We start from the raw sequence: 20,324 nt of genomic DNA, 5'->3' as shown, positions 1-20,324 counted from the left end.
ATCTGCAACATGGATAATAGTGAACTCGTTTATACATTTTTATGCCTTTCCTCATAGTGGTAGCTCCAAAGTCAAATGGCAAGGTCAGGGTTTGCATTGATCTGACAGAATTGAATTAGAACATTTGGATGGTAAAATTGTCTACAGCCACATTTACAAGAAAAATGTAACATGTTGATAGGTGTTAGGGTGTTCCGTATATTAGATCTTTCAGCTACAAAGTAACAAATATCACAAAGAAGTAGCTATGATAGATATTGCTATTAACTCAAAAGATAAAGAGTTTGTTAAAACAATTCTACACAGTACAGCAGTACAATGGATAGCGATCACCGATTTAGGCTTATCAATTATAACTGGACTCATCATGAAACAACAACCACCACTCTTCTATTCCTGTCAAGTCTTATTACAATCCACAAAATGGGCAAAAAACTTGAAAGGACTACATAACCTCTACATCGTCCAAGCTAAACGCATCTGGGCAGAAGAAAGGAGAGAAAAACATGCATCTACTCCTAACACCCCATGACAATGGGATAGAAAATGCACTTCTGCTTCACTGTGGCACTGTAGTACAACTAGACTCTGAATTGCAGAGGAGAGAGAAGATGGGCACAGCTGAGATAACTGCACCTGCAAGTATTATGCTGATTGCGAACAAACAGGACGAATGACCCTGGAGACAGAAAACCTTTTACAAACAAATTATTCACATTTAATGACATATCATAGAAGTGTTGGCCCGCTGGTGATTTAGCCAATCTTACGCATCTGGGTCTCTCTCCTGGGCTACATATATTAATTGAACTATGCGTGCCCCTGTATAAATTCATCCCCGCCCACCTCCCCGCAATATTATTGTCAACTATTGAAGTTCCTGGAATTGTCACAGTTTTTTATTTTTATAACATACATTATGGTTAGAATAATTACATTTTTTTGTATCCAAAAGCATGATCTCCTCTTCAATTGTGTATCATATTCGTTGCATTTTAAGACTGGCTGTGTACATATTTTTCCTTGCATATTTACTTATTTTGGCTTTCTTGATCTTTATTGCTCACTGATTGCAGAACCAGGAAAACTGAATGCTTAATTGGTGATGACATCATTGTGCATTCATGCACGTGGGCATATGTGTCCCTTTTCATTTATTTCACGTTGTAATTGATTCTCTTGGTAGTTGCCACTAGACCAACAAAGGGTCAAACTTGCCTGAAACGTAGGTCCACATGGGAGGCATTTGTGAAGGGGGGGCTGGCTCCATCCTTAATAAGAAGGTTGCTGCTCTTTTTTATCCATCCGTTAAACAGGTACGTTTTCGCTAAATACTAACTATAAGCACTGTTTATAATAGTGAATACACCTATGAAATTAAAACTTTTTTTTTTAGAAATCCAGTGAGGGAGAAATGAATTGGGCAATCAAATGAAAGCTGCAGGAAAGTGGGTCATTACTGTTGCCAAACAGAAGTAATGCAAGAGGATGAAGGTTCCTTCCATGCTCTATGCAGGAAGGAGGGCTCAGCAATAATGAGTAGGTGTTTATTAGGTCCTCCCTTGTTAAGCTGAGAAACTAAGCAGATCTGAGGGAACAGCCAATGCCAAAACCTTTGGCTATGCAAATTATGATCAGATGTATAAAAACTGCATGGCTGATTCCCAGAGAAGTTAGGGTTAACAACTCTGCCTTACTTCTAACTTACTCCTGAGGAAAGACTGTTTAATTCATGAAGAAGTTACCAGGAGAAACTGTCATTTATTCCTGGAGAGAGAAGAGGAACTAAGGAATAGGTCAGAGTTTCTACCGGGAACTTCTTTGTGAATTGGATAGTCTCTGTTCAAGAGTAAACTTACTCCTGATCATTTATTTGTAAACCGCAAATGATGTGTTGACTAAGGGTTTGAGGGGGAATACAATTGTCCAGTCATTGATACCTGCGATCTCCGATGGGGAATTGTGGGTGATAATGTTGCTTTTATTCCAATGAGGTTTGTATTCTGTTATCTTTATCCACTCTAGATTTAGAAGACGCGGGTGTGGAATTCCAGCATGCAAGAAAGCGGCAAGGATCCCAAGAAGCGCTCAGCGTCTGCCGATAATGACACAAATGGAATCATTTTGTGGGGGTTTATCTATGCGAAGGAAGAAAGGTACATGATCATCTCATTTCTCGTCCCATTTTTCCTGGCTGGCATGCTGGGCAATATGGCCATTATTTTCACCATATGTGCTAAGAGGTCCCTAAGGGTCCCAAAGAATGTGTTAATTTGCGAGCTGTGCGCTGTGGACCTGGCAGGATTGGTGTCTAGTTGCACTTACTTCTTCACAATGTTCTCTCAGGACATTGTTGGTACCGTGACATTTAGGTTCTGCCTCATACAGTACTTCTTCCTAATCGCCCACAGTGGTTTTCAGGTGTTTACAGTCTCCATCATGGCGTTTGACAGGTATTACGTCATCTGCCACCCATTTCAGTACACCCGGAAGTTCACCAATCAGTTGGTGCTCAGACTGCTGTGCTTCTCCTGGACATTCTCCCTTATGTACCCGCTGGTCTACGTGCTTTCTTTCTCAGGGCAGCAACTGTGCTACTTGGTCAACTCCTGCAGCTTTCTGTGCACAGCTTCTTCGCTGGAAAGCAGCATCTGTTTGGGCACCACCTTTCCCTTGCTCATCAAGGGGTACAGGGTCTCTATGATGGCCGCACACCTGGGTGTCTCAGTATCCTTGGTCGGTTTCTCCTACTATAAAATCTTCAAGGTGTCCCGAAGCACGCACCTCAGCATGCCATCCAAACGAGCCCTCCAGACTGTTGTCACTCACGCGTTAGTGCTGAGCGTTTTCTACTCGACTGCTGGTCTCCTCGTCATCACTGGGAGCATGCCCCTTAAGGACGCGACAGAGGAGAGCTCTCTGGCCATTCTGCGGGCCTGTGTTGACCTAGTGTATTTCACTGTGCCTTCCACGTTCAACCCTATCATTTATGGACTTCGGAGCGACGACCTGCGGAAAGAGCTTGTGAAGTATCTGGTGCGGGTGCTCAAATGCCAGAGGTCACGTGCCGGCCTTGACCGGAAGTCATTTAGAGCTCAAGTGGGGGCAATTTTTGACCCTGCAGCGCCACAACCTAACTATATAAAAAGGCTACAGGAAGAGTTAATACGCGTAAAACCATCTCATTAAAAAGCAAACATGGACAATTAACCACACATGTTTCTCCTGGTTATTGTGGCCTAGCAACAGTAGAAACGGCAAGAAAATGTAGTCTCCGGAGGGTTTTGATTTTTACCATCCAGCGGTTGTAATCAGTGTAGGTAATTCTGAAAGATGTACAAAACTGCGCCCTGTGTGACCTTGTTTATCTCTATGTTATATTGACGTTAATTAACTCGTTTCAAACAATTGTTTACCTTGTAGAATAATTTCTCAATGTCTAGCAAGAAAACATTCCAATTATTTTTTTAAAGAAAGGCGTAGAGGCTGAAACGCTATGTTGAATGAAGTCATTTCTTTTTTGTAAAGAGGTTCAAAAGCTATTTGTTGAATGTCCTTCCACATAAATTAATAATAACCCTTCATTTAGTGTATGAAATGTGTTACTGCTTGCTCTGTGTTAAATGAATGTCTGTGTAAATTGTGTGCATGTCCACGATTTTGATTAACATGTGACCTAAATTGTTAAAATTGTTATTCAGCGACCTAAAATGTAAAATCTTTTTTATTTCAAAGTTTTATGTTGCCTAAATACACGAATGTGCAACGAAAATGTTGTCAATTTATTTCGCTACATTGTGCACCACGTTTTGCTTGAAGGAGAAGGAATTATACTCAAGCAAATCCCAGGGAGTATTTATTGGCAATGGTCCTCTCTTGTTCCCAGGTGGTGATCTTAGGGAGATGCGGTTGGTGGGGTCTCTGCATTATGTGACTGATACTTGGTGCTGTAGATGTGTTGCTCTTTAAGAATAATAATTAGGCATTTATATAGTGCTACGAACCCTCAGGTATCTGAGCGCTGCTTAATATTACCCACGGTGTGTGGTGCTCATTTATCGACCTTGGAAGGATGAAAGGCGGAGTTTGGCCCCGCCGGGATTCGAACCTGCATTAACAGGCTCTGCACGGATGTCAAAGCGAGTGCTCTACTCACTGTGCCACTTGACCAGCCTATGGGCAGGGAAGAGGTGAAGGGAGCACGTCCTAACAACAGCACTGCACAGTTGAAAGCTCTTGTGTCCTTCTAACACTCTTTACTCTTTAACACTCTTTACTCTTCAAAAATCTTTTATTCGATAGAAACCCTTTAAGTCCTCCTAAAAAATGTTTTAGAAGCTGTGGGTCAGACATAAAGAAGACATGGCATCCTCAGGAGCACAGCTCCAGGGGGGTTTATGGGGCGTACCACCAGTGGAGAAACTTTGCTGGAAAAGTTGGGGGGACATGACCTCTGAAGAAAAGGTGCCCCATTCAAATGAATGGGGACAAAATAATGTGCCATGAAAGTTGGGGGGGACAAACACCCCCTTACCCCCTAAAATTACGCCCATGCGTACCACCCTGTTAGGTGGTAGGCAGAGCGGGCCCTTTTAGCTGGACTACGCAGATACCATCACTGACACAGTGCGGACACGACTGAACACACGGCAGAGAATAAAAGGAAGTTCCCACACACAGGCGGCGCTCTTCAACAAGTACGCTGAGCGTATGTGTGTCCTAATTGTAGGTGCAGCCGTCCCCTGAGGCACATGTAAATGATCCGGAGTATAACCCAGATACCAGCACCTAACACCAATTGAGCGATGAGGAAGGGATCCCATCCCTAATGGAAAAGTGAGGCAGAGAGGGCCTGACTGATGAAGGGGATGCAGTCGAAATAGCAGTAAGAACCTTGGCCACCATGAATTTGGTGGCAATAGCCCTTTTTTCCACACAAAAACTCAACCTCCAATGCACTGAGGTGGATACTGTGACTGACATGAGTTGAGACTTATATGAAGGCCACCAAAGAGAAAAAGAAGGCTACTAAGAGGTCCATGTTGCTGCTCTTTTACAGGCGATGAGGTGCACACAATCATTTTGATACTCACCAACACGCAAACAGATGTTGATTAACATGCAGCCACCGCAGCTCTAAATGCACAAATAAACACAGACTACAAGAGGTTCATAAAATACCAGAGGAAGCACCAAGCAGCGAGAGGCCTGGATAGTCTCTGCATTAGTCACGGCGCACAACGGCCACATGGGAACCCAGCACCGTACATATGGGGGCGCCAAGGTGAGACGCTGGGCCAGGATCTGTAAGTGAGGGGTGGCCCTCACCGAAGTAGGGGTTTGAAACGCAGTTCACCGAAGGCAGAAGCCCGCTTCTTTGCGTGCTGCAGTCAAGGACAGAACACATTGGAGACCTTTGGCACACAGCTCACAGCAGGATGGCAAATGTGAAGAGTAGTAGGGAATGGGAAAGGGGCACCGAGAAACTGGAGGTCAGAAAATGTGTGCAAGAACTTTAATGAGGGGGCGAGCAGTTATGGGACCTCATGCTGTCATTGGCACATATGTGCTGCTTGCAGGATGGAGGACCCCCCCGCCAGGTCATGTAGCAAAGGAAGATGGAACACTAATGGGAATAAAGGAATGGATGGAACAAGAAACTAAAAGAGTAGATTCAGTCAGGGAATGGACGAGGAAGGAAGAAAGGAACTAAAACATAGCTCCAAACAGGAATGAACACAAATAAGAGAAGGAAATAGATAAGGTTAGAGGTTCAGCATAGACTTGTTACGCCAGAGCTTGGTATGTCGCAGCCTTGAGGTCCAGAAGGGTGTTTTTGCATAAGGAACCGTCATGATGTCTGTATGTAGTAGTCTGTTACAAGCGACACAGGAAACAATGCAATAAAGTCATATAGTCTTTCTTTTATCAGAAGGGGAGAGATATCGGAGGCGCGGGCATGCAAAAACAACTTCGACCAGAGGATGGAACACGGGTACACAAATCTCTCATCAAGGGGAAGTTATTGACACCAAAAGAAAGGAAGGGGCAGTGAGGGAGAGGAGAACCTGTCTAGCCAGAAATGACAAAGTGGTGAACGTAATGGTGCTAGAAACAGGAGCGTGGTAGGGCAAGACAAGCAACTCTGCGGCAGTCAACCAGGGGCAGCCAGGAGGAAGAGCGATGGGGTCTGACCAGTGGGCTAAGAGATCATCTTCAATTAACAAAGAAAGCAAGGATGGCTAGTAAAGTACCCATTGGTTAAGGAGAGGGACTTGCTTGCGGAAAGGTTCATGATGGGCTTCAAAGTATCCTACAAGGTCCCACACCAAGTAAGCTAGGCCAGAAACATGTAATCAGCATTTGAGCATCCTGAGGTGGTAGCAGAAAAGATAGAAAAAGAGAAGTGTCTAGGAAGGGAGCCAGGCCCAATCAAGAAAACAACCACTGGAGAATTTGATAATCTTACCTTTGGGGATAGTGCCCAAGAAGGAGATGGATACATCTGCATGATACATAATCTGTCTTATCCAAATGGCAACTCAGTGAATGATTAGTTGGACAACGAAGATTGCTCGGTACACTAAGCTTCATTCGACGAGGCCTTAGGCATGGTGAAAAGAGCAGGTAGAGGTGCACTATTTGCCAAGGTTGACATAGCAGTGGCATTTAGGTTGATTCCAGTCCGCCCAGAAAGCCTCCATTTGTGGTGGGTGCAGCATATGAATGACATTTTCACTGTCAAATGTATGCTCATGGGTTGTGCAATTTCCTGTTCGTACTTCGAGGTCTTTAGTTCATGCCTGGAATGGATAGTGAATGAACAGGTGCCAGGGTGTCGGAAGCGGCCTCTGTGAGTCTGTGAGTCGCTGTGGAGGTGGAGGTGCGGCTTGACACGGCTTGACACAGTGCAGCTGGACACGCCTCCTTGCGCTTCCCTACGCCAGAGGGTCCTTTCCTCTGTTTCCTGGTTCCTCTGTTTCCTGGTTCGAGTGCGTGAACCGAGACGAGCGGAGACGCTGTGCAGCGGAGGCTGAGAGCTGAGGGGGCGGGTGACGAGAGAGGAGCCTCCATCAGCTCCACCTTGGCAGGCCCTGCGCTGGATTGCACTTGAGCACTGGAGGGCATATGAGGACATACGAGTGCCCAGGACCCATTGGTGATCTCCCGATAGCGCCGGCCATTCTCCAGTGGGGGAGTATGTGAGTGCAACGGGTGTGCAACAGGTGAGTTGAGAAGAGTTTCCTGCCACCTCCCTCCTGCCTCCTGCTTAAAGAGTGGGGCTAGCGGTGGTTTAGGTGCCTGTGAGGGGAGTGACACACACATTGCCTGGCAGAACCCTGCTGTCCCTGTCTTGTGGCTCATCGGAGCCTTAGGGCCCAGATCTCCGGCACGACTGCAGCCATTTATTGGGGACTGCGGGCGTCGAAGCCTTTGACCCAATAGCTGGCTTGACTGGAGGTCAATAGAAAGATCTACCCGGGGAACCTTTTTTTTCCCGTGGATCTATCCGGAGCTGTTCTCCGATTCAAACAGATTTTAACCCCCAGCAAGTTTTTTGTTGCTCACTGCTGGGAGGGGCTACCTAATTGTGCTCATCCCTGACGGGGGGGTTCTAGCTCCAACTTAATTAGATTCACCCGAGAGGAATAGGTGACCCAGTATGCGCATATCCCTAAAATCCCTAAAATCGGCTATGCCGGAACGGAGCCCACTAAAGAGTACGAATACTGGGGGCGGCAGAAAACAGGGTGATACTGGCCTGTCTTGCTCTACCCCGAGGCGGGGAGGCTCAAGAAACCTGGTACCGGGGAACACTGATATACGTAAATTCTGGATTGGGTCTCTATCTGCCTTCCGGGCACAGTCTGGGTCCACGACACCTAAACCTACGGAGAAGGATAGTGGTGAGAGTGGTAACCTAGCTGGCCCGAATTACAGATTAAATGACAACCCTATCGACTTGCAAACACATGACCAACTGTTGAAGCCGCCCATTGAGTGCCCGCTGAAGGATTCCTCCATATCGGATACGGCCCAATTGGAATCAATTCTGGCAACTGGTGCCCTGGCTCCCGGTTCCTGCAAACTCTCTAACCCCGAGGGACAGAAAATTGACATTGTTGTGATAGATTTGGAGGTAAACGACTCTGTATTCTCAAACAACCTACTACCTGAGAACTTATCAGCCTCCCCGGTAATGTTCTCAGAGAGTTCTATAAGTGCAGCCCACTCCAGGAGCGAGGACCAAGGTCGGGCAAATGAGTCAGCAATGTCAGTAAGAGACCCCAATGCCATTAATGATGAACAAGAAGCGACAACTCAGTCAACCCACAATCAGAGTATGAACACGTCGGTGGTAGTTTTGCAGTCGGAAAAGGGTTGGGGGATCGCTTTACAGGCTATGAACCTTGCTTTAACCGCAATGCCAAGCTCTTTGTTATCATGTGAACAGAAATTAAACCTCCAGAGTAAATGTATGGAAAAAATTATGAAAGGGCAAGTCCTGAATGAGGCTGCCTTAACCAAAATTTGGGACTTCTCAGCTGCTGCAAGGGAATCGAAACCACAAGTAATCTCTGTAGCGGTTCAAACAGACACGCCTGCCGACTTTAACACAGGAGAGAATCATGCTAAAAATGTGACCTTAAAATCAAATGTGGTTGAATCAGCGATTCCGTACTTTGATGATGTTATATATGTATCCTTGAGAGGGGGAGGCAGGCAGTTGGCCCAAGGGGAAGATAGCTTAAAAATGTTAAAATCATCCACTGAGGAAATCCAGGGAGAACAGCCGAAAGCTAAAACGCCTGAAGTAGTTATATCCCCTGACAAACAGAAAAGCAAGCGAGGATAACAGACCCCAAAAATTCCTTAGAAAAAATTACCAAAAAACCAGCAGACCCCTAAGACGATAGGAAAATCGTCGGTCAAACATTTTTTTAAGGTAATTTCACTCCCCAAACGCACTACCATAGCTGCATCCGAGGCCATTAAACAAAAATACTTAGCCCGAGCCCTTGTTCGAAAAAATGGGACTTTAAACTTTCGTCCCCTTCAAGCTTTGGACTATCCACCCTTAGATGATCTAGTGGGGAAGTTGGCAATCTCGGATAAAGGTATAGAAGAAAAATTGACTCCCCGGGAAGCCAACTCGGTAAATCCCCCCCCTTAAAGCTTTGTCAGAGTTGGAAGCCAAGGATCTGGCCCTTAGCGTACATCGGGCAGAGATCAGGAAAACGGTAGATGCCTATATGGCGAAAGCATCACATTCTACGCTATTGCCACCTGATAAACCGAGCTTGGTGAGTCCAATTGAAAAGACTGACAGGGGGCAAAGTAAATTGGCCTTGGAAAGAGCTGTGGGTGCTGAGCCATTTCAACCGCGTAATCTGAGTTTAGAAAAAGTAAGTCAGGCAAGAGCTCCCCATAGTGTCCCTGAAAGGGCCGCGGAAGCGAATTACCCCCAAGTGATTGGCCTGGCAGATCAACCCCAAGGAAATCTGGCCCTGAAAGATAATATTGGGGATCTGACACAAATAACGGGGCCAATCATTTCTTTGATTGAAAGTGCCCATAAGAGACTACAGGGTCCTCACGTTCATATAGAAGAAAAGCCCATGCAGGATAGGGGAAAGCAGATGAAAAATACCTAACCTAAACCGCCTATGAAAAATCTGCCTACATCGTTTCCCTTGAGGTTATCATGCAGAAGCCCTCCTTGCACACAGTATGATCTTAATAGGAGGGCGGTGATGGCTATCTTCTCAGAAATCCATCAACTACAGGATATAGTCTCATCGGACTTATCATTAGTGGAGTTCCCTGTGCGCTCCAATTTGAATTCAGTAATTTTGTGGTTCAAATCAAGAGTGGTATAAAATGTAACCTGGCAGGCCAAGGATGAATTGTTCGCCTTGGGATTTGTGGTTGAGCCGCTATTGAACACATCAAACAAGGGCCTGCCCCATGGTTCGAGGTCTAGGGCACAGGACAGAATTAGTGTGACAATGGGGGGAGGGAGGAGTTGTCATCAATGGTAAACTGGAACACCAGAGGATTTTCCCACCTCATAAACAACGACCAGAATGAGTTGGGTAAATATGACATTGTATCCTTACAGGAGACGTGGCTCACAGATGTCTCAATATGGAATAATTATGACCTACATCTAAACCCTGCAGTAAAACCCCAAATGGGTCGCCCGATGTCAGGACTGTTGATAGCAGTGAAAAAGGGGTAGATGCTTAAGTTCTGAGCTTTGGGCCATTCCAAATAGCTACATGTTGTTGGTAAAATTAACGGCTGGGATAGAGGTCTATGCTCTTGTGAATATTTACTGGAACCCCATTGCCATGTCGGATGATGCCTTGGTGTTGGACCCAACAATAAGGGGAATTGTAGTGGCGGGCGATTTAAATTTAAATTTAAACTGTTTGAGTATGGGGGGTAGCAAAAATAAAAACAGAAGGAAAAGATGGGACTCCCTCGTTAAGGATAGAAGTTTGATAATGCTTAATGGTGCCTTCCCATCTGATATATCTCCGGCCCCGACATGGCAAAAAGGAGACAGTAAATCGGTTATTGATTATGTAAGCATGGATCTCTGGCCTGCGGTAATGAACTTTTGTGTGTCAAAAACAGAGGTGAGCGACCATAATAAACTGGAAACCCAATGGAGATGGGATCCGCTAAAGGGCCCAAAAGTAGATAAACACAAGGGTTCAGTCGGTACAGTCTATGCAGGGGGAAAAAACTATGATGGTCAGAGAATGATGTAACTACACTCGATTGTTTGTTAGAGAAAGGCCACCATGATTACACCGTATTGCTTAGAAACGGGTTGAAGGAACATCCAGATTTAATACAAATGCCCCGAAAACAAGGCAACAAATCGAAGCAATCATCGCTACATCTTCATGTATTCGATAAAGATGTGAAAGAAATGAAATCAAGACTCCGTTATGAACTAAGAGTAGCCCGTAATGCACCTCTCCTGATCAGGAAAACGCTGATTATGAGAGCGAAAACAGGGTATAGAAATTGGGGCAGAAGACATCAAGCGATCCTGTACCAGGAGGATGGGGCCAGCATGTTGAAAACCTTAGCGAGTAAGAACATAGCGAAAATGTGGTCAACCATAAATCATGCAACCACAGGTTCACAGATAAGCTTACAGGTGAATGGAGTGTCTACCCAGAAATGGATCGATTACTTCTCCCTTCTTTATGCCTGCCCCTCCCCTACGATCATTAACGAAGTCACCAGGCCTTGGAGCCCTTTCATCTAGCATTTGATTTAGATGATATTATATATCTGATTATTACTGCTTCTAACTCAAAAGCTTGTGGTCCTGACGTTCTGTCAAACTTCGAGTTAAAAAAATCCCCTAAAACTTGGGCGACAGTCCTTTATAAAATCTTCAAGACTATAAATTCATTGTAGCGTCTCCCAAGCTCGTGGACGCAAGCAATTACTATACCCACTTATAAAAAAGGAGATAGACTGGACCCGAGCAGCTATAGGCCAATCTCGCTGCTCGATGTCATGGGAAAATTATATTGTCGGCTAATTCTGAAGGAACTACAAGCTTGGGTGTCATCAAAAAAACTGGTCGATCCATTACAATCCAGCTTTTTAAAGGGTCTAGGAACAATTCCTAACATAATGTTACTCAACCCTTAAATATGGGCTGTATAGATTTCAAGGCAGCATTTGATTCTGTGGATCGCGATCTGCTGTTTAACAAATTGAAAGCGTATGAGCCCGATATCCCTACTGTCCCTGATCATCTTGTTCCACTCTAATACATCAATGTGGGTTTGCATGAGCTTAGATGGGAAGCTGTCCCCAGAAATTGAAACATCACGTGGCTTGAAACAGGGCTGTGCGTTGGCTGCATTCTTGTTTAACTTTTTCATTTTAGATCTTGGGAATGAATTTCAGCATTGTAATGGTGATCCACCAAGGCTTGGGGCCCAGCTGATCCCATACTTGTACGCAGACGACCTCGTCCTCTTGTCCCAGACCCCACAAGGTCTACAGCGTTTGCTTGTAAGGCTTGGGGAATATACCCGCGAAAATAGATTGGTAATTAATGTCAGTAAATCACAAGTAATTGCCTGTCCCCCCAAGCGGGGAAGTAAAAGTAGGCCCCCCCCTTACACACACATGGTCGATACAAGACATCAAGTTGGAAAAGGTAACGGAATATAAATATTTGGGGATAGAAATCTCAAACAGGCAATCCAAGGGTGATTTAGGAACAAAGGTACAGAGTAAGCTACTCCAATTGACCTCACAGTCCAGAATCATCATAAAAAAATTGGTAAATTCTCCCTGAAACATGCAGTAAATTTTTACAAAATGAAAGTCGTCCCGATCGTATTGTATGGTGTGGAGAGTATGGTGTTAGACAAAAGCTCACCTTGGGAGGCCTTAGAGGCCAAGTATTGGAACGCTATTTTAGGCTTACCTAAAGCGACCCCGATTACTATGGTGCGATATGAGTTGGGGTTGGTGTCTTTGTATGCACAGGCAAGGTGGAGACAGTGTGCCCTGCTACGGAAGTGCGTGCTTGGTATTAATAGTGGGACAATTCTAGAGGTCTTAGCCTCTGCCTTGCTAAAATCATGTAACACATACCCAATGAAATGGCTGAAGTGTGTATCTAGCCATATGAGTGAGGCAAATGTAACAATAGAGCTGTTACTTCAGAACCCCAACCGTGCTAAAGTAAAATTCTATCGCGCCGATTGGGCGGGGACTTTAGCGAAGTGCTCGCTCTATAAAGATTTCAATGTTTGTGTGTTTGGTCTAAAGTCTTACGGTATCATTGCTCAGTACCAGCTGAAATGTCCATCTCCAGTTATACGATCCGAATTCCAACGGTTTAGATTTAATCTATGGGGTACGAGAGATGTATTATCTAGACGGAAACTGATCCCACAGGAACAAAACTACTGCAGATATTGCATTGATGTACAGCAAAAAGAAACTCTGCAACATCTGCTAGTGGATTGTCCGTCTTTAATGTTGGTGAGAGAAAGATACTTTCAGAATATTATCACCTTTCACACATGCACTTCAAGTGACTACAAATGGCAAATTATGTTTTCTACCTTAAGAGAAAAAGTACAGATCGCTATTGTACAATACCTAAGAATGGTTTTGCCTGTTGTAGCCGCCTCAAATTAATTTTGTATGGGTTCCCATTGGTTCATGAGAGGTGTTTTGATTGGTCATTTTATCCCTTATTTATTTTTATTTTTATTTTTTTTTCAAAGCATATGCAAGGTATATGAAATGTAAAGTATTCTGTTTGTATTCATTGTTTATGTTTAATATGTTTATCTTTTGTACCCTTGGTATTTTATTCCTTTTTGTTCTTTTTGCTGCTTTTGTATAATTGTGTATTTTTGCATGTATTTGAAAAGTTGTGTATCAACTAAATCAAATTAAATTAAAAAAAAAAGAATGAACAGGTGCCAGAAGGGAGGCAAACACACTATTTAGATGTCTTTCTATTCGTAGGGGGACAAAAAAGCATGTGTGTTCTAATCTATTACAGGTTTTTATGAAACTGTGCGATGAACTCGGGGTACTGCTGCCAGAGGGAAAAACAGAGGGCCTATGCACGAAAACGTTTTACTTGGGGATAGGAATGGATACCATTGAGGGGGTATCGAGATGGCCGCTGGAGAAGGTGACTGCATTCACAGACAACATCGAAGTCATTCTGGATATGGAGAAATAGGTCCTGAAGGAAATTCAGGTACTATTAGGGAGGCTGAATTTTGCAACAAGGGGAATCCCAGTAGGGAGGACGTTCACAAGCAGGTTAGCGGCTGCCACCGTGAGGGATAACGGAGGGAAGTCATTTATTCATTTAAAAGCAGTATTAGAGGAGAACTTAAAAATATGGAGGGAGATCATAAAGAATTTCAATGGTGTATGGCTGTGGCAGGCGGCCTGGGTCCCCTGCAATCACATGAAATTGTTTGCAGATGCATCAGGAAGGCACGATTTTGGGGCAACATTGGAGAGGGCATGGTGTGGGGCCAACTGGCCCAACAAATGCGCAAAACAAGTTTTGTGTAAAAACATATGCGTTTTGGAACTGTTCCCAGTAGTGGTGGCCATATATACATGGCGGGAACAATTTGGCGAATAAACATCTAACGGTATGGTCAGATAAAATGGATGTAGTTCAAGTGATTAACAATTAATCTGCACAATGTTCATCAATGATGGGGCTAGTAAGGCTCTTGATGGGAACGGGGCTAAGACATAACACAGAACTGAGGACCAAACACATACTGGGGTACACAATGTGGTAGCTGTGGCACTTTTTTGTTCGCAGATGGCAAGGTTCAGACAGGCTTGGCCCCAGAAGGAGAGCATGGTGACCCAATTCGATGACAGGCTGTGGGAGATGGTGATGTGGAAATAAGAATTTGTATTTGTATTTTGTATTTATTTATTTATAACGGGCCGGAGACCCGCAGGCATCTGGGTGCACAGGAACACAAGGATTTGTACATATAGAACAGGACTCAAGAGAAATTGATTCACATGAAACAGGGGTCACCACGGAAAGAAGGAGAACAAATTATCCGAAAAGTTTGGTCTTCAGAGATGCTCGAAAGGTTTTCACATTTTTATCCAGACGTAAGTTAATTGGCAGGGAATTCCACATCTGTGCTGCCAATGTGGGAAAAGCCCTTCCTAGACCCTTAGCTCTTTTGGATTTAAGAGTGTTAACAAGTCCCAGATTGGTTGAGCATAAAGTATGTCAAGGTTGATATAATGCAATTTAGGACTTCAGGTAAGCAGGTGCCTTACCATAAGAGCATTTATGCGCTATGGATGCTGTCTTTAAATGTATTCGATCCACAATGTGGAGCCAATGAAGAGATTACCTGCCAGATGAAACTACAAGCAGAAGAGGCACTAACGGGGAGACGAGAAAGAGATACAATAGGCGTACCAGACAGTTCAGGGAGGTGACAAGGTTTTTGGAGGAACAATCACTAGAGGGCAGTGTAATGGGCTCCATTCCGTGGGGGAAGGACAATGGGAAGTCAGAGTCTTGGTTCAAGGGCAACATGGCGGTAAAAGCATTTTACTCACAGCTCGAAGGGATAGGAGGCCTGACAATGGGGTTTTCAGATTAGAGCAGCAGTGTGTGTGAGGATGGGACTGTGGAAAACAAGGATCAAGGACAACAGGCTAGCCATCACATTGGGGACCTTGCAATTGTTGGTAAACTAATTGGGAGAGGCACGCAGCTCCTCATTTGAGGGGGTCCGCTTCAAGGTTTGTTTCACATTAGCATTTTGTGCAGGATTAAGCATTAGTGAATTGGTGCCCAGATAAAGGAATGATCATAGCAAAAGGGCACTACTTCTTGAGGACATGACAGACGATGGGTTGGACAGCTGGGGAAATGGCAGAAGATGCCTCTACTAACATGACAAATAGAAGGGGACATAGGGAAAGCCACAGAGGTGTGCCCATCTCCAAAAAACAAAAACAATTAAAATACATGTAAAAACCCAGAAGCAATAAGAACCTACCAAGGAACAGGATATAAACATGATTAGAATGCAAAGAAAGGGAAGGAACCTCACCACGATTGCGGTTGGCTTGGGGGTGGAGTTATGCTGCGGTGAATATTGGTTGCACTGCTGACAGCATTGGTATAACAATTATTCTTTCATGTTCTCCTCAGGATCATAGTCGCTTGGGTTATGGGGCACTCTTATATTGCAAGGAGCAGGAAAAGGAAGATTGGAGGCGTAACTTGGTCCAAAACGTTTTTGGTCCTGGAGAAGGTGTATGTATGCTATGGGGCAGTTAGAAGGGGAAATGAGGATAAAGACTTACTGATGCTACACTTATGGAAGAATGATTTAGTAAAAGAGGGCTGGAAGGTATTGCTACAAAAATGCCAGGAACACTGGTTTAATTAGGCAATATGCTGGGCTCCACTGAGATACTATGGTCTGAATTAATACCAAGGCAGAGTGGGGGAGGTGCTTGCATGCATAAAGGGGTGGAAGATGCTGGGAGGTGGTTAAAAACAAAATTAAGGCCATTTCTGAAAGGAATGGGTGTGGCTTACATGAGGCATACACTAATCACGCTCAGGACACCTGGCTACTTTGCAACATACTTGGTTCACTTGTCGGATGTGGGGTTGTCAATCATGAGGAGGGATATCAGAGAGGCATTGACGAATTGGGTTGTGGATGAAAGGGATTGATGGAATGACTCCAGCAACCTGGCAGGATGAAGGGTAGACACAGCAAGGAGGATGCTGCTACACATGTAGCCGGCAAAGGGTTAAAGTGATGGGAGAATGTTGGAACTGTGATTTTGAACTAGACCTGTGGGTACGGCATTAATGCCAAGTCAGAACTGTGCATTAAAGGTTGGAACGAGACCAGTGGCGTGTAGCATTCATGAAACGCTATGAAGTGCCAGTGGATGAATGCAACGAGGGGAGGAATTGTGTGGAAGGGATGTAATAAGGGGACCTGAAGGAGATGCCTACCAAGGTACGGGTAGAGGATGTTGGAGGGAACTCTCCAAAGGTGGGATCGGCTATGGGAGTAGTGGTTAACAAGCAGCAAGGAGTACGTTTGGGGTAGGAACAAGTTAGGTTGGGAATTGGGAGTGGAGCAAGGACACTGCCAAAGGGCACAAACTCTGGGGAAGTAGTAAATGACAGAGCTCTAGGAAAAGGGTAAGAGGTAGGGAGATCGAGGGAAACCAAGGAATGCAGACAGAAGTCAATAGACCAGGGAACCCAATTATCGGGTAAGAGGTCTCGAGACCTGGGGAAGCAAGTGAAACATGTATGAGGTCAACTGACCTGGGGAAAGGAACAAGCGGGGGAAAAGAGGAATTGGTAAGAGGTCGAACCACCATGGGAAGTGGGAAAATGGGGAAGATGGTAAACCCCACGAGGGAAAGAAGCAATTGGGCATGAGGTAAAGCCACAAGGGGAAATGATTAATGGGGTAGAGGTCAAGCCACCTGGGAATATTACTGATGGCATAACAGCTCCATACCAGTGAAAAGGGAGTAATTGGATAGGAGGTCAAGACACCTGGTGAAATAAATATTTGAGTTAAAGAGCAAGCACCCGCGGTAACAAGTTATTGGAAAAAGTTCAAGGCACCTGGGTAGCTGAGTATTGCTTACGAGGTCCAGATCTGAAGGAAATCATTATTGAGTAAGAAGGCAAAACCAGAGGAGGGGTGGAATCGGGTAAGTGGGTAAGGGGTCAAGACCCAGGGGGAATTTAGTATTGGGTAAAGCAGTCAAGACACCTGGAAAAATTAGCAATTGCGTAAGAGGTCAAGAAAAGTGTGGGAAATGAGAAACTGTGTGAGAGGTAGTGACACCTGGGGGCAATGAGGAGCTGCGTAAGAGGGGAAAGACACCTGGGGGCAATTAGAAGCTGCGTAAGAGGTGAAGACACCTGGGGGCAATGAGGAGCTATGTACGAGGTTAAGACACCTGGGAATTGTATGTTTCAGAGAGCCGGACACAGAAGAATGGTCACTGCTCACAAGGAGATCATCTGGGGGTGAAGGGCATAGAGATGTCAAATCGCCTGCTCAGAACCCTGATGCTACATGGCTGAAAACGAACGCCTGCAAGTAACCTCCTGCCTAATAAAGTAACTGCAACCTTGTCTATTTACAAAATGTCAGCTCGATTCATGTTACTAGGGGGTAAATGGGCAGGGTGTGGGGCAGTGGCAGTCAAAAAAAGGATCAGACAGGGGGCTCAAGGGGACGAGGGAGCGAATGAACATACATGGGGTCCCACAGTGACATTTTGGCTGTCGCGGCTCAGACAAGCACAAGAAAAGATGGATAAATCAATGAATGCCTTAGTGATTTTTTTATAGCACGCTTCATGCCCAGGAATCATACTCAAGGTGGTCAGAGATGTCTTGTTTCCAGGGGGTTAATAGCCGCCAGTGGTACTCTGGTGGTAAATCTGTCAGAATACCGCCAAACAGAATTACTGTTACTGCCACTTGGTCAAGCGGAATTACCCGCCCGGATAACAAGTGTTGTTATGTAGTCCCCATGTATGGAGTCAATAGGACTCCATGGGGACTCCACTGTAACTCCACCGATTTTGCTGATTTTTGGTGGTAAGGTGGCAGAATTATCTCCAGCATTTTGCTGGAGGTTTTCCTCCTCCGCCTCACCACCAAAGTTGTAGTACGGCAGTGTGGTAATATGGCAGTAATGCAGTGGTAACAAAGTCTTATAACAAAGTTACCACTACATTAGCACTGTTTTTTCCTGCAGCGCCACACTTGTGGAGGCCCTAAATGCCTACGGAAAAGCTATAAATCCCCCTTTGTCAGAAAGTGACTGATGTGCAGGAACCGGTGTTAAAAGGCAATGAGATGATAACACTTCTGTATATCCTGAGGGGAGTGACGGCTGGAAGGGCTCCAGCAAACACAGCTTGTAAGGGGAGCGCTGCAAAGTGCACATTTAAAGCCCCAGAATGAAAGGAATATATTGCTGTTACAAGACTACTGACTTGCAAGATGGGGGCAGTTGCTGGGAGCCCCCCTGAAACTAAAGGCCCCATCCAACTAAAAAGGTGGGAAGGACCTGATTCCGTCCCTGGCACATATTAAAACAGTGGTATGCATCAAAACCGTGAAGCTGGAAAAGATGTTGGAGTGTGTCACGTCAAGGCAAATCCTTCAAAGGGAGTCAATGCAAGAGGATGATAGTAAAACTATGTGCAATCGATGTGGTGGTGTGCTGCCACGTGATGGAACATGCCTAGCCCAAGGCCAAGTATGTTCAGTATGTGGTAAGCTAAGTGATTATGCCAGAGTTATGTCGCTCAATGCCACCAGAATTCAGGAAAAAGATGACGCAGCTTCATCAACAGGTGCAAGTGACTGCCAAAGAGGTCTCGGAGGAAAAGTCAGATATGGAAAGTGAAGAGAAAATATACATCATATCAGTGGCAAGTTCAGCGTTAAAAAGAAAGACAGCACATCCCAAGGGGCAGCTGGAAATCATGGGCCTGCAAGTAACTCCTCTGATTGACACAGAATGATCTGTTTATCTGATGACGTATGAACAATTCAAGCTGCTAAATCCCGACAGAAGCTCAAGATAACGAACATCAAAATGCACGCACATGGAAATGTGGCACCTATACCACTAACAGGCATGTGGAATAAGAATAACGCGTGAAACATGAAAGGCAAAAGACAAAATATTTGCGATAGAAATAGGAAAAGGGATATTGATAATTTGCAGGACAGCAGAAGAGCTACAAGTAATTGCATTTGCAAACAGTGTGAAGACCTGTGAAATAGAGCTGGAAAACTTTGCTGAGTTATTTCAAGGCTTAGGACGCCTGAAATGGAAGATGGTGCAACTACATACAGACAAGTCCGTGCAAGCTGTGGCACTCCACCATATACATATACCATTTCATAGTTTAAAAAAAGGTGTAACAGGAACTGGATCACATAGAGGAGTACAGACAAATAGAAAACGTTCAAGGACTAACTGACTACCTGCATGGGTCTCTCTGGTGGTTGTCAAGAAAATAAAAAACAACCTGAGGAGGTCAGGATATGTGTGGGCATGAGGCTGCTGAACTGAGCCATCAGGCATGAGAGGCGCATCACACCAACCATGACTGATGTCATAGTTGATCTGAGCAGAGCACAATTGTCCTCCAAACTGGACCTAAAGTCAGGATATCATCAAATGACTGTGTCCAGATTTATGGTACATTCCAATGTTTACAGCGCACATGGTCCTCCGGAGATACAATAGGCTGAACTTTGGAGTATTATCAGCCGCTGAGGTATTCAAAAAAACTTAAGGGAAGTAACTGTTGGAGTGGTGGGAGCGATCAACATAAGCAATGACATACTATATATATGCAGAGAATGAAACAACATCATGAAAGGGCTAAGGCAGTGCTAAAAAGTTTGGAGGAATGTGAACTCCCTTCACACAAGAAAAAGTGACAATTCTACGAGAACATGATAGAGGTTTTTGGACATGGGTGCTCAGATCAGGGTATGTCGGCCAATCGAAGGAAAGTGTTAGATATCCAGTCCGCAGTGGCTGCCAAGAGTGTGCCTGAAATACAGAGTTGTTTTAGGTATGGTCATGTATTATGGGCGATTTAGCCAACATTATTCAAAGATGACACTGACTGGTTCTGGACTGATCAACAGCAATCAGCATGCCAGAAAATCGAGAGTGCCCTATCAGAGGGGCCAACCAAGGCCTACTTTTGTCCAG

General features: G+C 44.8%; 1 protein-coding gene across 1 annotated transcript; it reads left to right on the top strand.

Moving 5' to 3' along the window:
• Nucleotides 1-2,055: 2,055 nt before the first annotated feature.
• Nucleotides 2,056-3,189, top strand: LOC138515199 (olfactory receptor 7A42-like). The gene has a single exon (XM_069630164.1). It carries the CDS (start codon nt 2,056-2,058, stop codon nt 3,187-3,189), a length of 1,134 nt encoding a protein of 377 aa, XP_069486265.1.
• Nucleotides 3,190-20,324: the final 17,135 nt, after the last annotated feature.

Source organism: Ambystoma mexicanum, chromosome 6q, assembly GCF_040938575.1.
Source record: "Ambystoma mexicanum isolate Mex_15411 chromosome 6q, UKY_AmexF1_1, whole genome shotgun sequence".
Taxonomy (NCBI): domain Eukaryota; kingdom Metazoa; phylum Chordata; class Amphibia; order Caudata; family Ambystomatidae; genus Ambystoma; species Ambystoma mexicanum.
The sequence above is the reverse complement of the archived record's forward strand: the minus strand, read 5'-3'. Positions and strand labels throughout refer to the sequence as shown.